This window comes from Herpailurus yagouaroundi, unplaced genomic scaffold (genome assembly GCF_014898765.1).
Source record: "Herpailurus yagouaroundi ecotype Mexico unplaced genomic scaffold, PumYag 182, whole genome shotgun sequence".
NCBI lineage: Eukaryota > Metazoa > Chordata > Mammalia > Carnivora > Felidae > Herpailurus > Herpailurus yagouaroundi.
This window is the reverse complement of record NW_024412413.1, coordinates 47,197,110-47,217,860: the sequence shown is the minus strand read 5'-3', so window position 1 is coordinate 47,217,860 and position 20,751 is coordinate 47,197,110. Positions and strand designations below refer to the sequence as shown.

General features: G+C 40.2%; 2 protein-coding genes across 8 annotated transcripts in view; both read right to left on the bottom strand.

The window, feature by feature from the left end:
* PTPRB (protein tyrosine phosphatase receptor type B) overlaps positions 1-222 on the bottom strand; it is a 114,464-nt gene extending 114,242 nt beyond the window's left edge. For 2 of the 5 annotated variants that reach the window (XM_040491428.1, XM_040491430.1), the window contains exon 1: positions 109-221. In XM_040491428.1, the coding sequence (XP_040347362.1) occupies positions 109-163 (55 nt within the window). In that variant the 5' untranslated portion in view covers positions 164-221. Of the gene's footprint in view, positions 1-108 lie in introns of all 5 variants that reach the window. The other 3 variants (XM_040491429.1, XM_040491431.1, XM_040491432.1) reach the window with 3 other exon arrangements.
* Positions 223-844: 622 nt separating this feature from the next.
* Positions 845-20,751, bottom strand: part of PTPRR (protein tyrosine phosphatase receptor type R) — a 244,827-nt gene continuing 224,920 nt past the window's right edge. For all 3 annotated transcript variants that reach the window (XM_040491425.1, XM_040491427.1, XM_040491426.1), the window contains 2 exons: positions 19,137-19,250; positions 845-2,056 (listed from right to left, as the gene is read on the bottom strand). In XM_040491425.1, coding sequence (XP_040347359.1) covers positions 1,963-2,056; positions 19,137-19,250 — 208 coding nt within the window. In that variant the 3' untranslated portion in view covers positions 845-1,962. The remainder of the gene's footprint in view (positions 2,057-19,136; positions 19,251-20,751) is intronic.

Below are 20,751 nucleotides of genomic sequence, written 5' to 3'. Positions count from 1 at the left end.
TGCCATGGAGACCTGGCTCCATTTCCACCTTATTTCAGACACTTCAAAGGACAGAGACTCCTCTGCTGGCTGTTGGAGAAATGCCCCAAGGGAGGCAAGCCTACTCACCTGAATTCCCAAAGATTAAGCAGGTAAGAATCGCCATGTAAAATTCAGCCTCCATTTTCCACTTAACAACTGTTCATGCTTTGCTTGGGGGGAAAAAAAAATCTCCCAGATAAGAGAAGCAAAGACTAGGAAGGAAATGTGCCTTCATGGTGGGGGGAAAAAGTCAGTGACGAGCACTTCCTCCTATTGAATTGTTTGGGGAAGTTTTACACCAGTGTCCTTTTGTCTGTTTCCTTAGAAAGAAGGGATTATGATTACCTCTCCTTTTTTTATGTAGAAAAAATTCTGACCTCCAGGAGCAGAATAAAACTTGTAAGTTTTCTCCTACATCTCTTTCGCACATGACTACTTCTTAGCCTCAAGAAGGAAGAAAGGAATTGTAATCTTAGTTAATTGAATGTTCCTAAAACATTACATCTCTTCAGGTGATATTGATTCTGCTGAATAAACACAAGTCATGTAATTTATGAGGGCCTATGACAAGTGATATAAAGATGTAAACATGTACCGTTTGTATAATGATATGCTGGGAGCCTATTGAGGAAAACCACATAATGATGGTACTTCTAGATCATTATCCTTCAAGTGATGACAATATTACATTTAGAGACAGTTATCTCCACTGGGGAGAGGCAGAGACTAAAATTAAACCCATCTTATTACCTACTCCAGGCTTCCCCCAAAAGATAAGAGCTTCTTCCCAAGAGGAAAAAAAAGCAGATGTTTTACTCAATACTTAGTATTAAGAGTAGTTTATTGGCAGTATGAAACAAAGTCAACATAGCTGCATTGAAAATTCATATTTGGGCAGAACATCTAGTGTTTGCTGAGTGCATTTTTTTAACTTTATTTGTCTCTTGAGGATTAAAACCTTTCAGAAATTTAAGAATATCCATGGCAGCAACCTTTTGGAGAACTTCTGGAAATGGGACAGTTTACTTCATTCCCAAAGGGATCTGCCTTTTTTTGGGGGGGCGGGAGGGGAGAGAGATTCTAGGTAGACAGAATATTCAAAAATTCCTTCTTAGTAAAAGAGACACAGATATTTAAAATTCTTGATACATCATAGTTGCTACAAATTTGTTTTTCCCTTTTAAATTAAAATGACTCACAATGTAGAAATACAGTGGCTGGAGTTTTGGAGCAGAAACCACCTCTATGTCCAATAATAGAGAGTAAATACATACACACCCAGTGACAATCATTGTGCTCTGTAATTGATTGACAGGAGGTACTGATAAATACACATTTATAGGTAATATTATCAAGACACATTTCCATATAAAATAGTACTGCTTTTGATTTTTTTTTTTTTTCAAAAACAAGGACTTATTTGTGAAAAATCCATTATCAATCACTTGCGACCTTAACGGCAAGATTCTGGTAACTGAGAAAGGTAATAGCACTTAAAACAGGAACAGTTTAACAGCTGACAGTCCATTCACAAGACAGATTTTGCAAACATTAAAGCATCTAAGCACATAATAATAATTTCTTCAGCAGCTTCTCCAGTTGTCATCTGATGACATATATCACCGAGTATTTCATCCGTACATTCTGTGTGGCAGGTAGTCAATACAGACAAAACAAAAGTCTCCTTAGCTGTGTGAGAAATCTATCATACCTCCATCAGCATAGGACCTTCAAAATAACTTAGGGGATGCTTACAAATGCATTCATATACACAAGAGGCTGGCAATCTTTAATTGTGTTGCCATCTTCCACAATCCGTGCCACAGCTTGGCTTCAGGACTTCTCTTTTCCTTCCATTGCAGGAAGTTCCTTCCAGAAGCCTCAGGTGGGTAATTGATTAACTACCCCTAGAGATTGATGGTCTGGTAAATCTTCAGAGAATCACTGGACAGTTTCTGCTGAAAGTCTGCTCTCATACAGGCACAGAGCATGATGTACAAATTCATACTGCTCACTAGTTTGGACCATTCCACCCCTACAAGAAAGAGAATACAGTAACTTCTTATTGCTAACGTCCTGCAGTCTTAAGAGACTATATCCAAGCTAGGGTATTATGCCAAAGACACAGAACTGTTGACCTGGTGAACTTAATATGCTAATGTGTATAAGGAGATTATCACAGTGCCTGGTATACACTAGACGCTTAATTAATTTTTGCTACATACATTACCGGGGAGGTGGTACTGCCTACTGGGTAAGTACTTAGATTTTCGGACCACCCAGGCTGAGTTGAAATCTCTCCTATACCAATTCTTAGCTGTGTGATCTTGGGCACGTTCCTTAAAACCTTTTATGTTTCAGTCTCCTCCTCTGTTAAAGTGGAATGATAGTACCTATTGCATAGGATTCTTGTGAGCGTTAAGTGAATTCATGTATCTAGAGTGTTAGTATCACTTCTCAGGTGGCTTATAATTCATCTCGTGTTAAAATGGTTTATATACTTGGATTAAAGTTGAAGCAGGTTCACCAAACAAACTCAACTGTGAGGTGTTGCTCTTTGTACAAGTAGAAAGAACAACTATCCTGGAATGGTCTCATTGGGTATGTGATATAGAAACAACCTTAATCTTTAGGTGTGGTATGCTGGGTATCTGAATACAATAGTGGGCGGGACTTTAAATGAGTTGGAAAAAGGGAATTGCTTTTTTCCCTTTGTTATCAACATTATCATTACTAGTTACTCAGGGTACCTTTTGTTCCTGGATTAGTAGAAGGCAGCTACCTTCCTGAGAAATATTGATGATGCTTCTCATTATACTTCTATAGATTAATTATATCACATTTTGCTCTTTATAATAACAGTTCTTTTACCTGGCAAAGCTACTGATAGTAATGTAAATGATACCTATTGTTCCTGCTCACTGAATAACAGAATCACTGTTAGTAACTATTTGATGTCCTATAAAGTCTCTATAACCATACAGTCCACTGATTTCATTATTTCATTATTTATTTACTTATTATTGAGAAAAAGGGGGTACTAGTGTGCGAGGGGCAGAGACAGGGAGAGAGAGAGAATCCCATGCAGGCTCTGCACTGTCAGTGTGAAGTCTGAAGCAGGACCGAGCTCACCCCAGGCGGGACTCCGGCTCACCGGATGTGGGGCTCAAACTCATGAACCGTGAGATGAACTGAGCCAAAGTTGGATGCTTAACTGACTGAGCCACCCAGGAGCCCCACAACCCATTTTAAAATTACGTTTTAGCCAGTTCTTCCAAGAGGTTGTTACCATTCAAAATAATTAATTCTTGGCCATGTAAGCACTTCAACTTTAAAAACAAGATAGACTACCTCAGTGTAATGTGATTTCTGGTTAATGGTAATAACTGAAACTGAGCTTGTATCTATGTTTACTTGTCAACCTCTATAAATATAAGCTTACAAAACATTAAAATATTAAGCCTTCTCTCCTCTAAACTACACAGTGATGTTATTAAGTGAGTGAGATTTCACCCTTCTAAATTAAACTAAGCAGGTTGACATGATGCCAAAATGATGTATTTGGCAAGAAACAAAGAGGTAAATTTCAGTGATAGCAACTTAATGGCAGAAGTATTTCATTGGTCTTTCCCCCCAAAACTATACATTTTGTTGTATTGAAGGCAACTTTCTGGCCAATGTGTTCCTTGGTCATAAGTTGACAACAGAAATGGCAAACTGAAGATGAGGTTTTTCTTCTTCTTCTTAGCTGGATGGTAACATCTGGGCCCACCTCAAACCACAGGAGGTGTCCAAAAGATGTTGGCTTTGGCTGTGATGCTTAAGAGACACAGCCATAGTAAATAGTAGGGCAGCTCCAGGAAGCTGAGAGGTACCTCCCTTCACCTGGCTTCACACAGCTCAGAGAACCATTAGTTTTCCCCCTTGAACTGCTGATGGTTCAATGTGGGGCCTTAGATGTGGCTCCATCTCTTAGGCTCTCCTCTATGAACTTCCTTTCACCATTTACCTCACTTTGAGGTAAGCTCTTCCCTTTCTTGTCTGTTCTGGTGAGCAATGGTATTTACGTGTCCAACTGGTGAATGAACAAAGACATGGTCCAAGTTTTCATACCCATGTTACCCCCAAGTGGGTCAGCAGCATATCTTCTTGCTCAGCGTATATCTTCTATGACATTCTGTTAACTAAGTCAAGATTGTTTCTGCCAGCAAGTATGGGGGAGATGGGGAAACAAACTGATTAGGTGTAGGCTAGCAAAATCTTGTGGGTATGCAGGTTTAAGGAAGGTATATGAGAAATTATTACTTCCCACCTAATTTGGAAAGCATTTTCAGCAAAGTGATTCAATTTATGCCAATTGTCGGCACAATGTAGGCTTTCCAGAAGGGAGCAGTCAGTCTACAGTATGGCATATGGTCAGCTAGTTTCTGCTGGAATGCTCATGGGGAGGTGAGAGGTCTTAAGAAGCAGCCTTTCCCAAAGTTGCAGGAAAGCTTCTGAAGAGAGAAAATGAATCTGCTCCTATCTAACTTTCACCCCATTGGTTGAACTGAAATAACCCCAAAAAAAGTCTAAAGACTCCCTCTCGTAGTCACACAATAGCTTTCTAAATGCTGGAAAACAACCATCAAAGTCCCGTAATCTTTTCTTCTCTAGACTAAACATCCTGTGGTCCCTCAATATTTCTATAAAGTTCGGTTTCCCGGTCACCCACCAATCTAGTCTCCTTCGTGTATAGGCCATTTTATCAAAGATGACCTTCTTACTGTGTTGTGTCTACTCCCGACAGGATCTAGTCACTGGGAATATTTTCTCCTTTGAGCTGCATGTCATAGGCCAATGAGCTTGCATTTGCAGGTACATCAGATGATAAGATCTCATGGTACCCATCTGGTGCCTGGTGCCCAACAACACTTTTAAGATATTGAGGGAAGGTTTGGGCTTATGAAGTCTGCAGGATTTTTTGTTTGTTTGTTTGTTTTAATTTTGAGTGTGAAAGTTACAGTTTGCTCTCATCCTGTACTTAAGCTATTGACTTTTTGAAACTAAGTACAGGATTTTCTAATCAGTCCTATTAATTTCAACTTGTTGGTTTCAGCACAAAGTTTTTATTTACTGTCATCATGATTTCTATCATTCAATATATTAACCTTTTGTTTCTTACTCCCAGCATTGTGTCTTAGAGATATTTAAGAAGCATGCTTTATTTCTTTTTAACTGTCATTCCTAATGGAGGAGGAAAAGACCGGGCCAAGGTGGGGTCTTTATTATAAGTAATTTGATATCATGTGATATACTGTCTATCCCATTCCAAAATTGTTTCTAAGTTGTAGGTCCTTTAAAGATAGGCATAATGTTATAGCCTTCTCATATTTGCAACAATGAAAAGTACTTCCTAGTCTTAAGTGAATGCCTGTCATGTAGATTACTCAGGCCATGCTATTTTCATGTCATATGAAAGCAGATAAACTCTGAGCTAAAAGAAGGCAAAGGGCATTGCAGGATGCATTCACTGGAGTCTGGCTCAAATTCAGGAACTCATCACAATTATCTCTGAAAATATTTGGTAAATATCTAATTGCATATATTGGAATATAGAATACTCTGTTGATCTTTGTAAGAATTTAAAATTTAGGATTACCATGCAGATTTTACACAGTCTTTTTATAGATTAGCCATGGTAAAAATAATACCCAGAAGCTAATGTAGTGCCTGCATGCAAAATGCAATTATACGATAAGTGAATAATGCTAGATTATACAGAACCCTCAGGAGAGCTCTGTAATAGTTCATCCTCTAGGAGAGCTCTGACTTGGTTGTTAGGTACCTTTCAGGTCAGACAGGGCTAGATGGACTTGCTGAAGTCTGGATCCATACAGTGATGTACAGTTTAAAGTATTTTTTAAAAATGTTTTTATTTATTTTTGAGAAAGAGAGTGTGAGTAGTGGAGGGGCATAGAGAGAGGGAAACAGAGGATCTGAACTGGGCTCTGCGCTGACAGCAGCAAGCCTGATGTGGGGTATGAACTCATGAACCCATGAGATCATGACTTGAGCCGAAGTTGGGCACTCAACTTAATGAGCCCCTGAGGTGTTCCCCACCCCCACCCCCCAACCACTGATGTAAAGTTTAAAACACATGCTGGTCTTTGAAGGTAAGAAGCAGGGATGCTCTTTTCATTTCTTTAAAAATCATCCTCCAACTCCCTTTTAAAGAGCAGGCACTGGGGGCACCTGGATGGCTCAGTTGGTTGAGCTTCCAACTCCCGATTTCAGCTCAGGTCATGATCTCACAGTTTGTGGGATCCAGCCCCCTGATGGGCTCTGCATTGACCGCATGGAGCCTGCTTGGGATCCTCTCTCTCCTTCTCTCTCTGCCCTTCCTCTCAAAATAAACAAATAAATATTTAGGGGTGGCTGGCTGGCTCAGTCAATAGAGCATCTGACTCTTGACTCTTGGTTGTGAATTTGAGCCCCATGCTGGGTGTAGACATTACTTAAAATAAATAAATAAATAAAAGTCTTTAAAATAAAAGGATTAAAAAGGAGAAGAGCAGGCACTAAAATAATCTTTGGCCCCCAGGAGATCATAGTTTAAACTCAACCAAGGTGGATTTTAAAAGACTTCCATGCTGATCAATATGATGCTTCAGTGGAGAAGGCCTATGGGGCCCAAAATAGATGGACCATTGTGAATCAGGCAGCATGCCCCACCATTACTTAATACATTGTTTTAAAGCATCATGTCTCCTGGAGAATCTTCTTTAGGTACGAAGCTACTTCCCAGAGTTCCAGTTCCCAGATCAAAAACAAACAAGGTTCAATACCTACTGCCAGAGCAGGAATTAGTTTACCAAAAAAGTGTGGGGGAAAAAAAGCCCCAAGAAAATGGGGCAAAGGGACCAGTGAGTTATGAAAGTGACTATGGCTCTGAAAGGTTTGGAATACCAAGGTGTCAGGTTCATTGCCCGTAGGGACTAAAGTGTGTTAAGACAGAAGAAGACACCATACACTGTTGTCGAGACAAACCCTTTCTCCAACACTTACTATCTGCTTTACCTTACTACATAATCTTTGCAGTACTCAGTTTTCTCATCTGCAAAATGATGAGGTAATAACATAATGGTGTCTACCTCATAGCATTGTTGTGAGAAAGCAACGGGACAATCCATTCAAGATGCTCCGCGCACAGCAGAGCACATACAGATGCCAAGCTGCTAGCTATCGTTGTTGTTATTGTTACACTTTGCTGGTATCTGGTGGAACAGGACTGCCTGAAAGGCTCTGGGATGGGACCTCTGAAGGCCTTGGAAAACTCAGAATACACCTGGCAGGGAACACAGTATTTCCCTGGTTGGGCAAGCCGAGATGGAAAGGTCCAAATATGTTTCTAAATATTGACCAGCCTAGAAGTCTGCTACAGTAGAGGCAGATAATGACATGTAAAGGAGTGGGCTTGGAGTCTGACAGATTCACGTTTGAATCCTTGCTTTTGAATCTCCTCACTGTATGATCCTTTCCAGCTGGGCTTTCTTCGCTTAAAAATGACACTAATGACAAACCTCAGCAGATTGTGAGGATTAAATTAGTCAGACCATTATCAATCTCTAGACAGAGGCTCTTCGCACAATTCTTAACAGCCCACGGTTCTGCAGTGGTGCCTGAGGGGCCATGGCAGGGTGGAGGAGGGGCTTGGGTTTTAGGACTAGCTCCTAATCCTGGTTTTGACCAAGGCAGTTGTGTATTTTATTTTATTTTATTTATTTATTTAAAAAAATTTTTTTAACATTTATTTATTTTTGAGACAGAGAGACACAGCATGAACAGGGGAGGGGCAGAGAAAGAGGGAGACACAGAATCGGAAGCAGGCTCCAGGCTCTGAGCCATCAGCCCAGAGGCCAACGCGGGGCTCGAACTCACAGACCGCGAGATCGTGACCTGAGCTGAAGTCGGATGCTTAACCGACTGAGCCACCCAGGCGCCCCTATTTTATTTATTCTTTAATTGGCTTTCAATGTTGGTTTTCTGTGGAAGATTTTGTCTTCCCATTATTTTGTTTCCTATTGTTCACCAAAAAAGTTTGAAAACCGCTGGCTTGGCAAACGGTATTTACCTAGTAAATTTTCAAGTTTTGCAAGGTTTAAACTGGGTAATACATAAAACGCTTAGCACAGTGATTGTTATTTAGCGAGTACTAAATAAATGCTGCATATTATTTTTCTTATTCTTCTGGTAAGTGCTTAGCTGAGTCGGTGCCTAGGGTGATCATGCGTCTGGTTTGCTTGGGATAGTCCTGGTCCACTCTTCTTGTCCTGTGTAATTGCTAATAGAGCCACCCTTCACTGACAAGAGTGCCTTGGTCTGGATGATCAATTATTTGTTCACCCTAATTCTGTCCCGTTCCATGCTGTGGAAGAAAGTCATTCCTTTTATCACAGAAGTGGTATTGGTTGCCTGCCTCTGACATATACCGCCCTCTAGAAATGTCAAACGTCTCATATCACATCAGCCCCACCAAACACAAAAACCAGTGTCTTCTGTCTCCATGCAGAGAAGCACGTAGCTGTGTCAGCTGGGGGTAGACTCAGGTTGGAAGGAAAAGCAATGTCGTTTTTTCCCTTTGCTACTAAGAGGGTGTGTTGAAAAAAACCAACCCAGATGCCCAGGAGAGAGATTTGGTTTTTCACATGTTAAAATTGTGACCTTTTGTGACTATTAACTCACACATACAGACAGCAACAGCCTTTCCTGCTGCACCGCCCAGCGCGTATCCGGTCTAATCAGTAGACAGAAGAAATTCTGCAGCAGTGACTCACTTCTGGGCTAACAATGGAACTTACGTTCCTTGGCTTTTTATTATTTTTGAATCTGGAATTCTTTTGGTAAAGTTTGGTACAGTAAATTTAGAACAAAAGGTGTGGATGTTAATGTGCCTCATGGGTAAAGCTTCGACAGCTTGGGCGTGAGTCAAGCCAGGCTAATGTCTGCTGCTGTAACTCAGGTGTCTTGAACAAAGGTTTTCCCCCGTGTCCTTTATATCGTATCAGGAGGGAGAATTTAAACATAAATGTTCTGATTCTGAGCAGATATTTTGACATAGACATTTTCTCTGGAGTAGCTGTGTTCCAAAGTATGTGTAGGGCATTAAAGCCAGCACAGACCCAACGATAATTCAGTCATAATTCGATGCTTTAGCATATCTTAAATTCCATTTTTTCCCTGAAAATTAACCAATTTTCCTCTGAACACCCAGGTTAATACTCAATTAGCTCTAAGCTGAGAAGGAGGAAAAGGTTGTCCTGGCAACCACTTGGGAGATTCATTTGGCATAATGTGTTCTTTAAGAGGACCTCTTGTTACAGTCTCAGAAACTGTGATGTCAAGTAAATAAGTCCACACCAGTCCCTGGGGCTTTATCCTTAAGTTTCCTTAAAAGAAGTAAACCAAAATGTTCAATTGCTGATCTTCAAATGAGATCTTTGAAATCCACTAATTTATGGGAACTTTGGAATGAGTCGGGAATGCAGAGAGATATGGAGAAATGTAAGGGTAGGGTTGATAAAAATTATATGAACAGGTGGAAATTTTAGCTTTGGAATTATTTTCAACAAGTTTTGGAAACAAATAATACTTTGGGGACACATATTAGCCTAGGAAACTGATGGCTTATATATTCCTCCTCTTGGATTGTTATAGTTTAAAAAAAAAAAAAAAAAGAAAGAAAATCATCACACTAAAGTGATTAATCAAAACATTTAAACAATGATATGACGCACACTGGAAGCACTTTTCTATCCTGTCTGGGAAGCCACAAGCAAGGTTTTTGGATGTCATTCCAGTTTAAGGCCTCCAAGGTAAGGATGTACAAAGACAACAGCAGATTTCACCACTGACTCTCCAAAAGGAGGATTAGACAGATTGTTTCCTGTTTCTGGGGAAGGAAAAAAAAAAAGAAAAAAAAAAGAAAAGAAAAAAGCCTTGGGACTGCATATTATTTTATGTGCTTCACTTCCCAAATTCTGTTTTCAAGTTCTTCCAGTGTCCAAAGGTGCCAAATGAGATTAAGAGAAATATGATGAGGAAGAAGTTGTTCGAGGTCAACCTGCGAAGGAACATGTTCCTTTCATCCTTGCCTAGATGTCTTCTGATGGCCACATATTGTTCCTGAGTCATTTTCTATGTGCATGGGAGGCATTTTTTGAGTTTTTAAAAAATTGTTATTATTTTTAAATTAATTATTTATTTGTTTTTTAGAAAGAGAGAGAGGGGGCAGAGAGAGTATGCCCATGCAAGCGAGTACAGGAAGGGCATAGGGAGAGAGAGAATCTTCAGCAGGCTCAGCGCTGAGCCTGATGCAGGGCTCAATCCCACAACCCTGGTATCATGACCCGAGCCGAAATCAAGAGTCAGGTGCACAATTGACTGAGCTACCTGGGAGCCTCCTGAGTTTCCTGGGCCATTTTGTTTCTAAGGATTGTTACTGTTTTTTAAAGGAACAGGTGTATTTCTCATACTTACTGTGTAAATGGCCTTTCACTATGTCATACTGCAAAACCTCGGCACACACAAGCCTAAATGAATTTCTTGCGGCAGGAGCTAAATATGGTAAAACCTGGTTGGTTTAGCTTTAACAGCAACTAAAGTTCTTTAGATGGTATAGACACAACAATTTAGTGATATTTAAGGTTAGAAGATTTAAGCAAGATATGGAATGTCTAACTAATAAAACATGATTACATTGGGCTCAATTTAGTGCCAATGCTATGGGTCCTTTTTTTCACCATAAGTTTTGAAAATTGTTGACCTATGTATGTATGGTAACTTCTATTAACAGGAAAATATGTCTAAACAAAATCCTTTTTTGTCATGCTGGTCAATAGAAAGTTCATTGTATTTATCATATTCAGATATCAATAATGATCTAAACTGAAACCATCAGAGATAAACAATTTTCCCTGGTTTATACAGCATCTAGTTCAGGGTCATCGTCAAAGGCAGGATTAGAATGTGAACTTCCTCTCAATTTGCGTTTAACCCAATTTAGTCTCCCACTCCAGAAAACAACAGTGTTTTGGGAACCAAACAAATCCAGAATTTAGCCTATCTAATTAGAGAAAAACTGGAAGTTCAGTTCAGAATGTTTAAAAAAAAAAAGACAGGGGCGCCTGGGTGGCGCAGTCGGTTAAGCGTCCGACTTCAGCCAGGTCACGATCTCGCAGTCCGTGAGTTCGAGCCCCGCGTCAGGCTCTGGGCTGATGGCTCAGAGCCTGGAGCCTGTTTCCGATTCTGTGTCTCCCTCTCTCTCTGCCCCTCCCCCGTTCATGCTCTGTCTCTCTCTGTCCCAAAAATAAATAAACGTTGAAAAAAAAAATTAAAAACATAAATTAAAAAAAAAAAACAGTCAAAATTTGTTATGTGACTTTGGATATACCATTCACTCTTTTTAGGTCTTGGATTCCCCCCAAAGACTGAGAGATTTGTACAATATTTGACCATGTTTCTTTTAAATCATCCCTTTCCTAGTAGGTGTTTGGCAAATGTTATGATTGTCTGTTAATGCCGTTCCATTGTTCTCTACAGAAACAAGGTTCAAAGACTCAAAGAGTGCAATAGTTGAAAGGGAGTTTAGAGAGCTAGATGATCACTTCCCAATCACTGAATCCCAAGATGGAAAAGGCATTTATTGGAAGGGTCCTCAAACCCATCTGTGCATCTAGCAGTATCATTAGACCAAATAAACACACACACATATGCATCACTAATTTTTAAATGCATGTAGGTATTGTTTTGAGTCACAGAATGAAAATTAATTTATTAGCATTAAGGATTTCAAAGTACAACTATCAAGTTGAAGTCCATGGAATATTTTACTCTTATAAAAGGGGGGTCTTCATATCAGAAGAGGTTGGGGGGCCACTGATATGCCCATTTCTCTTTTTACATATGTAGACAGAGAGGCCTAGAGTGGACAAGGGGTCACACATGGAATTAAGGCACAGCCAGGATTAGTACCAAGCTTTCTGGCCTCTGGTCCAGTGACCTCCAGCCCCTCATACTCTAGTGGCTGCCTGCTGCCTCGTCTCCTCAGCCAGTGCTTGGTCCAAATTGTCCAATACCGACTTCATCTTTTAATTAAAAATGAAAGCTATGGGAATGAAGGAATGATCCATTAATACACTTCTAAATAAAACACTGGTGGGTGCCTTGCACTGAATTTGAACTCCTACTTGGAAAAAAAAAGAAATCCTAATTTAGTTCAAAATATGCTCAAAAGTATTATTAAAAAGAGAATCACAGACTCGTGAATCTGCAGTGAGAACTGTTGCATCTATTAATAGAAGTTGCCCTAAAGCCAATGAAAATAATGTCTTGCCAGAGAATGAGGAATCTACCAAATGGCTTTGTCATCGTTGTTACAATGGAAACATCCATTCAGCAGAACACTCATCTCTAAACCAGACCATTTGAATTTCTTGCTAAAATGCAGGTTTGTGATCTCAGAACACATTGCCTGCTTTTGGCAAGTTGAATAACAATGATCAGGCATTGTAATTTATCAACATCATCATTGTCATCATCACCAACATCACCATCATTTGGAGTCAGGTTTTTGATCATGCTCAGTGCTGAAACTCTTATCATCCATGGAAAAAGCCCATTTGAAGTACCTAAATCACTGCCTTTCTTCTTGGCTGTTGGCCGTGCCCTGGACTTCCCATAAGTGGTGGGGGGTAAACTATTAAAAAAAGATGCACAGTGCACAGTCTTGGATCACCAGTGGGTAGAGGTCATTGTTAAAGGGAGTATGAAAGCAAAGGGAAAGTCCTGTGGAGCATGCATGCTGCAGTGCATAAAATATCAGCCCCTTGATATATTGGCTCTGTCTTTTGTAGCCCTTATTAAACTCAGCTGGGTGCTCTTTTTTAATGGTCCCCACCCACGGCTCAAATCCCTATGCCATTCCCTGTCTTCTCTTCACCACCAAACTTCTTGAAAGAACAGTTCATATTTATTATTTACAACTTCTTTCGGTCCCATTTAGATAGGCTTTGAGGAAAGTTTTGTATGGTCAAATTAAATATGAAAGACAGCTTAAAGGAAGTTAAATGGGTTTCTGTGCTGGGGGACTTTCCAGATTCTTCAATGTTTTAATACTTACTGTGAATATCCATGTGGGGAGGGCTTCTAAGAAATAGAGTATATAGCTCACATTTAATTGAGAGCCTATTTTATTTTATTTATTTATTTTTGCCTGCATACACTCTAAGAGGATCTGGCACTTGGCAGGCTCTCATAGTTTAATTAGGAATTAAACTGTGCCCTGAGAAACACAGTCTGGAAAAGTCTGTTAAGGAATCCATCTTTCTATGCCTAGGTACCTGATGCATGTACAGTAGAAGGTGTTTAGTAAATGTTTGTTGAATGAATGATACATGATTCAGGAGCACTAAACAGAGAGCACCCAAGGTCTCTAAGCAGAGACCTTGGGTGTCCATTCCAGTGGACACAGGATTTAGGCCTGTCTACATTCATTCTAAAAATATCCCACCACAGGGTCAATTTCATGGGCTCGTGACCTGCTGGGTCACACGAGCCTCTTCCCCGTGTTGAGAAGGACCTTGCATTTGGGTTAATGCTCTGCTGTCACCATCTTGAAATATTTAATATTTTTTTTTAAAAAGAAGCCTCACACTTTCATACTGCACTTGGCCCTGGTAGCTGCTCTTGCCCAAGGAATCCCTTGTAAGCTCTTTTGCTTCCCCTCCATGCCCCTCACTTCCCCAGTACCCATGGCTCTCTACTAGTCTTCTCCACTGCAGGGAGTACCCAGCTTCTGGGGCCCTCTCTTCAATTCCCTTTCATCAAAACTAAGTTCTGAATGTATTCCTAATGCATGGAGTTATGTTCTCTCTAGCTACCTTACTCTAGCTGGAAAGGACAGATCACATTGTTTAGACTGAAGGGTCTAGCTGACAAGTCATGATCTCACGGTTCATTGGATTAAGTCCCACATCGAGCTCTGCACTGACAGTGCGGAGCCTACTTGGGAATCCCTCTCTTACCCACTCTCTCTGCCCTTCCCCTGTTTGCACTCTCTCTCCCACTCAAAATAAATAAATAAATAATTTTTTTTTTAAAAAAGGTTAATAACTGAGAAAGCATAAGGTGTCACTCTCACCTTCTCCTCCACATTCAATGAGCTTTAAAAAAGAATGATTCTTTTAACCAAAGATTGGTTCTCTAATAGTGATATTTCAGACATTCACCATACACAGATATTTTAGGTATCCTCCACAGACAGACATTTTGGGATGAGGCAACTTTCCTATGTTCCTTAAATTATATTCTTAAGGCAACTGCTGACAGTATCACTCTATCTCTTCATGAAACAGCTCTCATTCATACTAGACCTTGTTTTAAAAATTATGGTACCACTGCATTTTTTTAATTGGCAAAGCATTATCAAACAGGTATGCTTCTTGTCAAGCAGTTTTGCAATAAACATATTCCAAAAGACTGTTTACTTTAATCTACAATGGTCATGCCTTTTGAGTTAGAAATCAGAAGTCCTAGATTCCAAAGAGGTCTATTTCTCCAGTCTTTTAACTACATGATCTTGGGCAAGTTACTTGATGTCTTGAATTCTTTGTTTCTTTATTGAACAAAACAGGGCCGAGGAATACTTCTTTTCCTACTTTTGGGTTCATTTTGGGAGTTAAATGAGACATGTAAGACATGTGTTTTGAAGGCCATGGTGCAGAGGCCATGATTAAAAACTTCCAAGTGTCAATAGTGCATTCTGGAATGTCTGAAGACAGTTTCAGGACTGAAGGGAAAGGTGGCCACAGAAACTAGGGTTGGGGATAAGGTTTGAAGAACTGATGAATGACAAGCCACAGGAGTAGAAAGGTGGGTGTTTGGATCTTCTGGGGCCAGTTTTTCTTTTACTGGCATATGAGTTAATGATATGGTCAATGGCAGCAATCACCTTCAAACTGGAATTTTATTTTACTTATTAAAAAATTAAGTTTATTTATTTATTTCGAAAGAGAGAGAGAGAGAGAGGGAGTGAGCAGAGGAGGGGCAGAGAAAGAGGAAGAGAGCGAATCCCAAGCTGGACAGAGGTGTAGAGTCAGGCACGGGGCTCGAACTCACAAACCGTGAGATCATGACCTGAGCCAAAATCTAGAGTCAGATGCTTAACCGACTGAGTCACCCCGGCACCCTACAAACTGGAATTTTAAAGATGAAGTGTGGCAGGAAAAAACAATTGAAAACTGAAGCAAGTGGCAAGAAGCCTGGGGGAAAAGAAGTTGGATGGGGTGAAGGAAAGGAGGCAGTTTTTTTGTCTTGCTTTTCATAATAACTAGGGGATTGCATAGCAGAAGGAAGAGAAGAAAAAGAAAATCTGTTTCGATCCTGTGAAGGCAGGCAGGCAAAGGAAAGACGTTTCGAGGAAGGTTTTAAAGAAAGGATCCATTTCATAAACCACAGAAGCAGCTGCTCAGAAAGAATGTGTATAGAAGAGATGTTGATTAATGAATCTGTTAGAATGATTTCCAGATACATACTGGCAGGAATTCAAATGCAGGGGGCAGGGAGCCTTCGGATCAGCAGAGAAGCTCTGATATGTTTTGGAGATCCTATCAGCAATAAAAAGACAAGCCTTGTGGGGAGACCTTGGTGGTGATGGAAGGCCAAGGCTAAAATTTCTGACCGTTTGCTTTAGGAAGGAAGGGACTGATAGAGGAGGCATTGTGATATGGTTTAAAAAATGTACTTGTGATTCCATTCAAAGCTAGAAGACTATTGGGTAGATTTGACAGGGCAATGTGACTGGGAAATGGAAATCAAGGTGGAGGTCAGGCTACAAAAGCAGGTTGAGGAGGTGGGAGATGGGAAGGTGAAGAGCCAAGATTTAAGAATAACAAAAGCCTCCAAAATGAGCAAACTAAACCCAAGGTGTTGTTCTAAAAAGGGTTCAGAGAGAGTGTTGGAGATCAGCTCTGTTCAGAGTCAGCCTGGATCCATGTGGGGATCTGGCGTTTATGGAATTTTGGCACTAGCTGGCAAGAGAGCAGGGTACAGGGGTTTGAACTGGAGTCCTTGAGGGATTTGGGGTCCCCAGCAGTAGGAGGCTTGTTTACGGAAGCACAAAGCAGGAGAGATCAAGGTCACCGTGGGAACAGCTCCAGGCTGACTCTGGTGCTATTCCCTACCCTCTGACGCAGGCCCCACTTCTGGGTGAAGGTAGGTTCCAGAGTCTGGAGTGAAAAATTGGACCCTATTCCAGCTGGACAGGCAGTACTAGATGGAAGGAGACTAAGATAGCAATTGTAAGAGAAGCAGGAGACATCAGTGGAGCTGATTTTATGTAAAGAAAGAAAATATTTTTGGAAGCAGTTATATGTGGGGTATGGAAAGGGAGGAAGTGGGAGGGGTAGAGAGAGCGTTAGAAACATAGGCTAAATGTTCTACCAAGTGCGTCATGGATGTAATCTCATCTTTATACTACCGCAGCCCTGTGAGGCATATATTGTTACTTTCAGTTTATAGATGCACCTTCAGGTTTCTCGCTATATATATTGATAACAACAGTGGCTAAACGTGATTGCATGTTTATTATGTGCCAGGAACTTATAATCTTTTCTTTTAAATAATTTTATTAAAAATTTTTTTTTAATGTTTATGTATTTTTGAGAGAGAGAGACAGAGAGAGAGAAAGGGTGAGCAGGGGAGGGGGAGAGAGAGAGGGAGACACAGGCTCCAAAGCAGGTTCCAGGCTCTGAGCTGTCAGCACAGAGCCCAATGTGGGGCTTGAACCCATGAGACATGAGATCATGACCTGAGCTGAAGTTGGATGCTTAACCGACTGAGCCACCCAGGCTCCCCAGGAACCTACAATCTTACTCTTACTCCTTACAACAACAAGAGCATGTGGCTAGAAGTATAACTTCCATTTTCCAGATGAGAGACCCCAGACAAGGGAAGGTCTCACAACTTGCCTAAAGCCACACAACCAGAAAATGGGAGCAGTCATAATGCAAACCCAGGCAATCAGTTTCCAGAGTCCAGAATTTTAACCACTGTAATGAACAGCCTCTATTAAGCCAGGCAAAATTGAAAGAAAAAGAGAGGGAAGATACACCTACAAGGACTTGAAGCTATTATTCAAGAAGAGATAAGAACAATAATAGGGATGGGGAAGGAAAACCTCATCTGGACAAAGGGATCTGAATGCTTAATTTTTAGAGATAGGCTGTATTGATAATTTTAATAATGATGAAGATAATAATAACAGTTCACATTTATTGAAGGTTTACTATGAGACAGATCCTACTTTAAATAATACATATATCTGAATTTTTAGAACAATCTTTTGTATCTTTTATTGAAATCCAAGGACCTGGGACATAGTAGGTGCTCAATAAATATTTGTTGAATGAATCTTGGGAGGTAACTGCACTTTTAGGAGGACACAGGGCTCAAGTCCAAGAGACCTTTCTCCCATGGCCCTCTTGTTTTCTTACTTCACAACATTTATCTCTGTCTGAAATTATCCCATTCATTTCTTTCCTTTTTTTAATTGTCTGTCTGTCTGTCTCTCTTTGCATTAGAATATAAACTCTAGGAAAGCAAAGCTTCACTCATCTTGTTGAGTCCTCTACGTGTAGCATCTGGAATGATGCCTTGGGCATAGGAGGTAATTAATAAATATTTGCCACATGAATGAAAGAAGAGGATGCAGTATTTCAGCCTTGCAGAACAACTCATTTCCACAATAGTACACTGACTTGCAGAGCAGAGAGGCTGGCTATCCATCTGCTGGTACAGCCAGCATCTTTTTCTGTGCCTGTTCTCAAAGAGCATCTGTGTACTTTCTCCATCAGTGGCTCAACTCTTCATCTACCCGGGTAGGCTTAGTTGTGGAGCAAGGAAGAAGAGACCTTTCTTGTTTGTTTTGTTTTCAACACAGATAAACACAGATCATCACAAAGGTGATCAAATTGTCTCCATATAAAAACAACTCACCCACCTCACACCCATTAAGATGGCTACCATCAAAAAAAAAAAAAAAAACAAAAAACAAAAACCCAACCAACCAACCAACCAAACAAACAAAAAATAAAATAGAAAGTCACAAGCATTGGCAAAGGTGTATAGAAGTTGGGACAACTGTACTTTTGGTGGGAATATAAATGGTGTAACCACTGTGGAAAACAGTATGACAGTTTCTCAAAAGATTAAAAATAGAATTACTGTATGATCCAACAATCTCATTTCTGGGTATATATCTAAAAGAATCTCTACAACGACTTGTACACCCTAGTTCATAGCAGCATTATTCACAATAGCCAAAAGGTGGGAGTCACCAAGTATCCATTGATGGGTGAATGGATAAACCATATACAGTGTATACATAAAATGGAATGTTATTCAGCCTGAAAAAGTAAGAAAATTCTATCACATGCCACAACATCGATAAATCTTGAGGATATTACACTAAGTAAAATACCAAGGGCCGGGGGCAGGAGGGAACAGGAAGCTGCTGTTTAATGAGTACAGAGTTTTTGCCAGATGGAAAGAGTTCTGTAAATTGGAGGCACAATAATGTGAATATACTCATCACCATTAAACTGTACTGTTAAAAATGGTTAAGATGATACATTTTGTTATCTACATTTTTTCACATTAAAAAAAGTAGACTGAGAAAAAAGATGATTTTTGGTAGTATGACACACCTCATTTTCAAACAATCAAGATCCTAAGGTGAACGACCCAGTTAAGCCAAATGGAAATGCAGAGTAAATAGAAGGGAACAAGGGTGTAAGACAGAGAGGGAACAGCTACACCATAAATACCTGTGTTAGAGATGAGGAAGGATTAAGCATAAGCTTTTAGTTTTGTGTTCTTGATGGTCGGTGTTGCAAATAACACTTTCCTTGATGGCTTTTTAATGTAAGATATACGTAAGCGTCTTACACAGGTCTCTACAGAGATTTAAGACTTTGGAGCTTGTGATGTTTACTAGGTCAGACTGATGGGATGAGGTTGTGGCTGATAACGCTATGTGTGAAGTGACTTCTCTGTTGCACGGTCCAGCGGACACTTACCTGTCTACACGAAGCTGGCAGACAATGCTTAGCGCGTCGACAACTCCTTCTTCTTTCAACTGTCGACAGCCAATGGATGTGGCAATAAAACACCCCGTTCTACCTATCCCTGCGCTGAAAAGACAAAGAGTAAAAAGGTGGATGCAAAGGAGAAACGATTAAATATATTCTATTATTTATTTATTTAAATTTAATTCCAATATAATATTAGTCTCAGGGGTACAATATAATGATTCAACACTTCCATACATCACCCAGTGGTCATCACAACAAGTGCCCTCCTTGAGCCCCATCACCTATTTGGCCCATCCCCCCACTCTCCTCCCCAAGATAAAAGACATTCTTTTAAAAGGGTGTTTAAATCTGAAATGGGCAGCCAGGGTTAGTAAAAACAGCCACAGCAGCTCTCAGGCTGAGATTACTAACCTGGCCTGGTGCAGTGATCATTGAGTTATATGCAGTAGGGAGTGTGGGCTGGAAGGAGAATAGTGAAAAAGGCATTGTAATTATTCTACAAAGAATAATTAGGACCTAAATTTAAGTAAGGTATAGGCACTAGAAAGGAGGAGAAAGACTTAAACACATCACAGACGTGAATCTAGGGGATCGAAAGAAAGGAAGCGCCAATGAGACAAAGGGAGAATTCTAGAAGAAGGGATGATGTGGGGGCGGTGAGGAGTTCGGTCTTGGATAGACTGATGTTGAAGATTCTAGTGAAAAACTGAAGATTCAATTCAGTTTGGGAGAAGCCTGTGGCCAGAGGCACATATTTCTGAGTCATTTATGTCCAGGTGATAGTTGAATAAAAACACCATCTGTCCAGGAGGGCTTGCCCCATTCATCTGCCTTAGATGGTAAATTATCAACCTAATAAGCCCTTTAACTCTCTTTCCATATTCCTCCTCTCTCTCCCTCTCCGCCCTCCTCAGCAATTTCTACCACTAATAGTCTTTATGCAAATTTCTCTCAAATTTACATCTAAATTCCCTAAGTTTCTCCTAAACTCTAGATTAGAATTCCATTTTTTAGCTGGAACTCTTGATGTTACTATTTTGCACTGGCTTTAGTTCAATGTATCTAAATTCAATGTATCTAAAACAGAATTAATTATCTTTTCCCTCAATGGCATTACCAGTTAGCCACAAGTTTTCCAGCCTAGAAATCTTGGAGCCATCTCTAACATCTCTCCTCTCTCACCTCCCACATCCAATCTGTTACCAATTCTTATATTTTCCACCTCTACTGAAGCTTTTGGGATCCATGCTTTCCTTTCTATAAACTGTGCTCACGTTTTCGACACCTCCTTACTTCATGGTTAGCAATGATCTCATTATGGTTGCCAAGTCTTGAGTCTCTTCCTGGACTAATTCACGATACACACAGCTGCTAGGTTCATCTTTCTAAAATGGGAATCTGAGCATATTACTCTCTACTCAAAGACTGTAGATGCCTTCCAGTGGTTACAGATAACGTCTCAGCTCCCTACCATGGAATTTGTGAACTTGCACAATATGAAAGTGGCTAACTTTCAAGCTTTAGGTCTTTTTACTCTTCTCTTTGTACCTTTTGTGCCATTTTTTTTTTTCATTTGCATGAATCCTTACAAAAAAATGGC